Raw genomic sequence first — 7,342 nt, forward strand, 5'->3', positions numbered from 1 at the left:
TAGAATCATCATAGATAATGAAAAATTGAAAAAAGAGATACATTATAGTTGTACAAGACACAAACACACACACATTACGTCAAAAAACTGTGTAACATCAATAACATCAGCAGCAACAACAACGTTAGGTCAGGTAGTAGTTGCTAGCTAGCTATCTACTAGCAGTATATAGAAAGAGTACAACATTTTGAACGAAGCAGGTCCACGAAACTCAGTGCCAACACACACACACACGTTTGCTTAACCATTTCTGCGCCCACGTGGCATATTCATTTCACACCCTGTGGGTCCCACCTCCCACTATTGGCAAATGCCTATTGCTAAATAGTAAAAAGGGCAATTCTAAGCCTTTTTAATTGCCCTTTTCACGCTGCCAACACCAACAACAACAATAAATAAAATAAAATAAAGAAAGATTGCCATTGCTCATTACTGCATCATCAGGTACCTCTCTCTACACCAATGTAGAGAGAAAAAAACAACAACAATTTCTATGCATTTTTTCATACGGAGAAAATCTAGCACTGTAACATTTTATGCCACAATTCACTCTAATCCGGTAAGTTATGAGTTGTCGAGAAAAAGTGATTAACAGATACGATAGATAGACTGTGAGTAGTTGAGAAAAAATAAAGATAAATGATGACGTAAAAATAATGATTCTAGAACTTATTTTTTTCATAACTGTTGAGTTTACAAATTGCTGTGGCGCAAAAATAATGGATATAGAATTTGTTCTTTTTATATTTACTTGTTTTTATCTATATTTATTTTTGATATTATCCTTTTGATTTATTTACCAATAATGACATGCCAAGTGCCAACTGAGTGAAAGTTTTTTTATAAAACTTAAAAGACAAAATACAACATTTGGTTTTTTCTTTTGAGAACCCAAATAATAAAAGGAAGAGAATTTCACAAGCGGTAGCTTAAAGCTTTAAACTCTCTCTCTTTCTCCCACTTCAATTTACTATCTTCCTCTAGAATTGTTTATATCTTTGTGTTGAAGATAATGGTGGTGGTTGCAGATTGATCTGAGAGAGAGAGAGACATGGGGGCGTGTGTTTCCGCGCCTGAAGGGTGTGTTGGTGGGAGATTGAAGAATAGGAAGAACCGGAAAAGGAGGAGAGTAGGAGGACTCAAACAAAAGGTCCCTTCTCGTTTATCTGAGGGATCACTGGACAGGGTTGATAGGTCTGCACCATCTGATAGATCCTATGCCAACCCCACTTTCCAAGGTTTCATCTTTCTTCCTCTCTTTATGTTTTTGTTTTTTCTTTCTTTCTCTAGAATGGTCTTTGGTATAAGTTGTGGGATAACATGAAGAGCAGGTGGTGTTTTTAATTATTATTATATTGATAAATTTAAGATTTTTATTTTTGGGTTTGTGTTTTTTGTGTGGATTTGTTGGTGGGTTATGTTGTTGGACATTTTCTTTTGTTGGTTTTGTTTTATGGTTTGGGTTATAGAAGGTGTGTTTTGGATTGCTAAGAGTACAGCTTTTGGAAATTATGTGAGTCTGCTAATCTGTTATAGCATGAATGCACACTTGTTTTAAGTGAGAGAGAAAAAAAAAGTGGCATTTCTTTACAAAAGTGACTCAATTATTGAGTTTTGTGATGATAGGATGCTGGGGTAAAGTACACGTAAATTATTAGTTGGTTTTCTTCTGTTTTGAGCTTTTATGCAAAGAAAGATATTTCTTTATGTGGGGTTTTGATCTATATATTACAAGAATAATCTTGGTTACCTCAAGTTATCTGCAATTTTCTTTACATGCAACTTTGTTGGTAAGCTCAGAAAGTTGAGGATAAGTTTGAGTTGCTTTTTGTTAACATTGGTAGTTGAATAGAATGTGGTTGATTAAGAGGGGGATAGATTATATTTTTTGAATTGATCAGTGATCCAGATGGAAATTTTATGAATTTGATTGTTCTTGACAGCTGGAGGAGATAAATCACTTTGTCCTTGATTCTTAGTTTACTGGGAGATTAGCATACTGATTTTTAGCAATTGTACCCTGATAACTAATTGACCTCAATAGGGGACTTTGAGAGTCCATTTCTAGGTGAATTGATGTACCAATCATAGGAAATTTTCTTTTGCAGATATAATAATTGTGAAAGCCCTCCATGTATAACCATATTGCATTTGGTTTGAGTTGTCTCAGTGCTAGTTAATGTGCCAAGAACTGAAAATGGTATTTTGCAAGGGTTATGAACAAGACAGCCTTGCAATTTGATATTGTTGTGAGAGATGGCTTCTGTAACTGGATTTTTAGGTCTGAAGTTCAATGTGCTTGGATCAAAAAGCAATATGGTTTGCCTGTCTAAGAGACTGTGCATTGAAGTTTTTGAAATGCTAACAGTAGTTCTGGTCAAGTGGCAAATGAACTTTCGATATTGGGCATGTCTATAGGATAACCATAGGAGTGACTGTCCTATTAACTGAATATCACAGAGCTTCCTAATTATGGAAAGAAAGCTGTCATTGGAGGTTTGCTAAGTAAACGGCTAAGAATATAAATTTGTTTTTCACTGACAATGTAACATGAGGTGTATAATCTAGAAAGGTGGACCTTCTCATGGATTTAAGGCTTGCAGTGATTACGTTATCAAAGATGAAGACCTGGAACATTAGGGGAACTTGCGAGAAATATGCAGTGTATAAAGCTTATTGACTTCTCCAATAAATCTGCTTTATCAGTCGCATTGAAGATATTGGAGCATAATCTTGCTTGTTATTCTTCTACTTTCTTTGTTCTGAAACTTTTGCCATTTTTTGAACATATGATGAATTAGGAGCCAAAATTTCCCTGAAATACTAGTCTAGCTTTGGCTAACCATGTAATTAAGCATTGAATTCTCAAATTATGTGTCACTGTGATTTTCTTATATCATTCCCCTGATTCTGTTCAATATGATGACAGGATCAGGACAAGTTGAAGAGGCATGGTTTGATTCAGCTGCAATTCTGGAGTCTGACTGTGATGAAGATTACCAAAGTGTTGCAGATGGTATGATTTTGTAGATACTTAGACTCAAATACAAATGAGGATTATTTTCCTTCGCTTTCTGATAGAAGAGATATGTTTATATTTGACTTATGCATACCAATGATATCTGCAGATGTGTTATCTCTGAACGGCTTTGAAGGTGCATCCGTATCAAGTATTCCATCTCTGAGAGATGCCAATCATTGGGACCATAATCTCAATAACCATCATACTTATTCCACCAATCATATGCAGAAACCGGGGGATTTGTCAACAGGGAATTCTGCACTCGACTCTGTTAATGAGCTTTCTAGATGTGGACCTTCAAATGAAGCAAACCATCCTGTGTACCTTGATGAAGTCTCCTCGTCTGTGGATGGAAGTCCTGGCAAGGAGGCAGGAGTGTTAGATAACTGTGGGATTCTTCCAAGCAACTGCTTACCTTGTCTTGCATCCACTGTTTCTTCAGTTGAAAAGAGAAGATCATTAAGTTCTAGTCCGCCAAGTTCGAGAAAAAAGGCTTCCTTAAAGCTTTCCTTCAAATGGAAAGATGGAAATGTGAATGGCCCTCTATGTGAGTATTGAGATTGTCAAATTTTGACACATTAGTTTCTTATGGATACAAACATAAATGGACCTCATAGAAAATCCAGCTTTACATCATCCCTAAAAAAAAAAAAAAGCTTTACATTGGGAGAATATAAGTAGAATTTAAATAGAGTGCAGTTTATCAATTTTGGTTTAGCATTTTCGTTCTACTAGATTGATGTGTGGTCATTCCAAATCCTTCTTCCTCCAAATAATTCATATTGATATTGATGGTGGTAATTTACACACACACACGCACACACACACACTCACACGTGTATATTGTGGTGCTCAGTAGTAGTATAATTACATGGCATATACACAAGTAAATGCTTTCAGAGAGAAATATAAAACATGTGTAAGTTGAATAAGTTTAATTAATTATTTCTTTGTATGATTACAGTTTCCTCGAAGATGCTACTGGAAAGGCCAATAGCAGGTTCCCAAGTACCTTTTTGTCCAATAGATAAGAAAATGCTTGATTGTTGGTCACATATTGAGCCAAATACTTTCAAAGTTCGAGCTGTAAATTATTTTAGGTAAGACTGTGAGAACACAGTACTCAATTGTTTTATATATGCATAATTACATGGCATATACACAAGTAAATGTATACATATTAAAATAGTGATTGTACAAATGCAAGTATGCTCTTACACTTAAAGTTTACAAATCCCCATAATGAGACTTCATGTAAACGTAGTTGGATCTCTTATAAATAGAGTTGTTGCAATGCTAAACTATTTATTGTGGAAATCGGCCTTTTGTGTGACAGGGACAAGAAGAAGGAGTTTGCTTCTAATTATGCTGCATATTATCCCTTTGGTGTTGATGTATTCTTATCTCAGAGGAAAATAACTCATATAGCTCGTTTTGTGGAACTCCCCTCTGTTAATTCTTCTGGAAACCTCCCTCCTCTTCTCATTGTAAATGTCCAGGTATACCTTTTTTCTACTTTTGATTGTTCTCCATGTTGTATGAACATGCTGGTAAGTGTTTGTATGTGTCATTTGTCTTTTTAGTAGTTAGAGGGTGGAGATTAGCTTAAAAATTCTAAGTATCTTGACACCTGTTGTTATGTATGATATCCAATGCCTTTGCTGGCAGCCCAGCTTGTGTTTTCAAGAATAAAAGTTGTTTTATTTGGGAATTGTGGTCAAAAAATTGAGAAATGTAAGAATTTTGAATTTGTGAAATATATTTTACCATCACAGGGTAAACTTTTTCCCCTTGAACATGATTTGAGCCTTAAACCTATCTAATCATCCCTGTAACATGAGGCAAGACCCATAAACCGATATGGAAAATATATCTTGCTTGCTTTATTAGATGTTGTCCCACCTCTTGAGAGCTTGAATTTTTATACTTCAGGTGCCAAAGTTGCAACTTCTTTCATTGTCCCCCTCCCTTCTTTTTGATAAGCAAATTCTCTCATCATTATCCTATTTGTGATTGATTGGTGAGGGTCATTAATGCAGATACCTCCAGTTCATAATGAAATTAAATTGTGCTTGCATTCTACTAGTTATAAACTAACAATTTAATTTGTCAAAGCCCTAATCCTTTTATTTGGGCCTGGCATAAAAGCCATTTTAGTCTCCTAAAGAGTTGTGCTGAGTCCTCCTCTCTCTCTCTCTCTCTCTCTTTGTTTTCTTTTACTCTTGAAAGACAGGAAGGCAATTTTTTTTTATTTAACTTTCTGATTCTCCCTCCCTTGTCCTTCTTGTGCCTTTAAATTGAGCCTATGCTCTAATTCTCGTTGGGAAAAATTAATGGTTTTTATTGCATACAAGCAAACCATATTTGACTGTCTCTCAATCTTTATTTATTTATATTTTCTAAACTTTTGAATTTTGTTTGTTATCATCACGTCTCAACATGCTCAAATGTGTTTTTCTCATTTATGTATTTCATGTTTCTTGTCTGGTTAGCTAGCATTTCAAATTAAGGACCCATAAAGCACATTTTCTTCATAAACTTTACCTAGGCATTTTTCTTGAGGCTTATAGAATTTTCCTTTTTTTTTTTTGGTGGCTTTTTTTTTTTTTTTTTTTTTTTTTTTTTTTCCCTGTACATTCTGATACCGGCCTTTCTACAGGTTCCATTGTACCCTACCACAATTTTTCAGGGTGAAACTGATGGAGAAGGAATGAGTTTTGTATTGTACTTTAAGCTTAATGAAAGTTACGCTAAGGAGCTTCCATCCAATTTTCAAGAAAATATCAGAGTAAGAAGGAGCATTTGTAACTTTGCATTCTAGTCTGGTTTCTTCTTATAATGATAAGATAAACTCTATGATTTTCACATCAATGCACTCTAGTTATAACTTAATGGTCTCATTTTTCACATCATAATCTGTTTAATAAAAGGCACGTTGCAATTTTCCTATGGTGCCTATCTGTCTGACAACATATCTTCCCTGTTTTGTGTTTGATAGTATTTTAAAAAATTAAAATGGAAAAGCGAAGTAATCAATTCTTTCTGATTATCTATGTTTCCATTGTTTCACATCCATGCTTTTTGCAACAGAGGTTAATGCACGATGAAGTTGAAAAAGTGAAAGGGTTTCCTGTTGATTCAATTGTACCCTTTCGGGAAAGGTTGAAGATATTGGGCCGTGTTGCAAATGTGGAAGATCTTCATTTGAGTGCGCCAGAGCGGAAGCTTATGCAGGCTTACAATGAAAAACCTGTTCTTTCACGTCCTCAACATGAGTTTTACTCGGTAAGTTTGCATCCAACCAACTATATTGGTTAATAGTGAGTTCATTCTAATTTAATTCTCTTTTAAATGAATGGTTTTTTTCTCTTTTAAAAAGGTTTGAGTTTATCTTAAAAAAGTGTCAGAATTCAATATCATTACATTTTTTTACTTACTGATACAATTGTTTTTAACGACTCTACAATGTTGGTGTGGCAATGATGTTGCCATCTATTTCATGATCTTGCATATAATAGGCCCGCATTATGACAAGATATTTATAGCAAGCAAATTCAGTTGTAGATTTCATGGAACATACTGTAGTGTTGAAAAAGACATCCTTTAGTGTTGAAAAAATCCATTGTGTTCTACATAACAATTAATGAGTCAAATGTGTGAGTGCATGTGTGTTTTACACAATATCTTAATTTATTCTATTTGTTTTATGTTGCAATGTTTTCTTCAAAATCTATTTGAGCAACCAAACGACATTGGATTACAAAAGATTACCTCTACGTTTCCCTTCTTGGTTACAGGGAGACAATTACTTCGAGATTGATTTGGATATGCACAGATTCAGTTATATCTCTAGGAAAGGGTTTGAAGCATTCCTGGACAGACTAAAGATCTGCATCTTGGACGTTGGCCTCACTATTCAGGCAATTTTTTTTCTCTATAATGAAATTTGTCTCCCCTGTAAAATATTTTCTTTTTATAATACATTATCCTAATTTTGCTTTTGGCTTTCTGAGTGCTGTGCTAATCTCTGCCTTATCCGTGGATTCTAAAACAGGGAAACAAGGCTGAAGAGTTGCCAGAGCAGATCTTATGTTGTATACGACTAAACGGAATTGACTACATGAATTACAGGCAACTGGGGAATAATCAGGAGCCCCTTTGAAATTATTACAATTACTAAAACAATGTAAGGCTTAAAGGTTAAAATTAATAAAGGCTAATTTTAGAGGAATTCTCTTATATTGTGTGTACCTGTATAAACTCTTGTACTCTTTAATGATTAAAGATCCTGACTGTGAATCACAGCATGAGTGGAAGCAA

The 7,342-nt window shown here is 34.7% G+C and overlaps 1 protein-coding gene across 2 annotated transcripts; it reads left to right on the forward strand.

Moving 5' to 3' along the window:
* The first annotated feature begins 774 nt into the window (after positions 1-774).
* On the forward strand, positions 775-7,342 carry LOC126718654 (uncharacterized). 2 transcript variants are annotated; one of them, XM_050420970.1, is made up of 10 exons: positions 775-924; positions 1,029-1,238; positions 2,930-3,016; positions 3,129-3,569; positions 3,987-4,122; positions 4,359-4,521; positions 5,682-5,810; positions 6,113-6,307; positions 6,820-6,942; positions 7,077-7,342. In XM_050420970.1, the coding sequence occupies exons 2-10, from the start codon at positions 1,052-1,054 to the stop codon at positions 7,182-7,184; spliced, it is 1,569 nt and encodes a 522-aa protein (XP_050276927.1). In that variant the 5' UTR covers positions 775-924; positions 1,029-1,051; the 3' UTR covers positions 7,185-7,342. The 2 variants fall into 2 exon arrangements, with proteins under 2 accessions (XP_050276927.1, XP_050276926.1); XM_050420969.1 differs by having other exon boundaries at positions 876-1,238.

Source organism: Quercus robur, chromosome 3, assembly GCF_932294415.1.
Source record: "Quercus robur chromosome 3, dhQueRobu3.1, whole genome shotgun sequence".
Taxonomy (NCBI): Eukaryota; Viridiplantae; Streptophyta; class Magnoliopsida; order Fagales; family Fagaceae; genus Quercus; species Quercus robur.

Coding starts and splice junctions, on each gene's coding strand:
- LOC126718654 (XM_050420970.1), top strand. CDS start 1,052: ATGGGGGCGTGTGTTTCCGCGCCTGAAGGGTGTGTTGGTGGGAGATTG. Junction 4,522..5,681: donor TTCTCATTGTAAATGTCCAG/GTATACCTTTTT, acceptor GCCTTTCTACAG/GTTCCATTGTACCCTACCAC. Junction 5,811..6,112: donor ATTTTCAAGAAAATATCAGA/GTAAGAAGGAGC, acceptor TTTTTGCAACAG/AGGTTAATGCACGATGAAGT.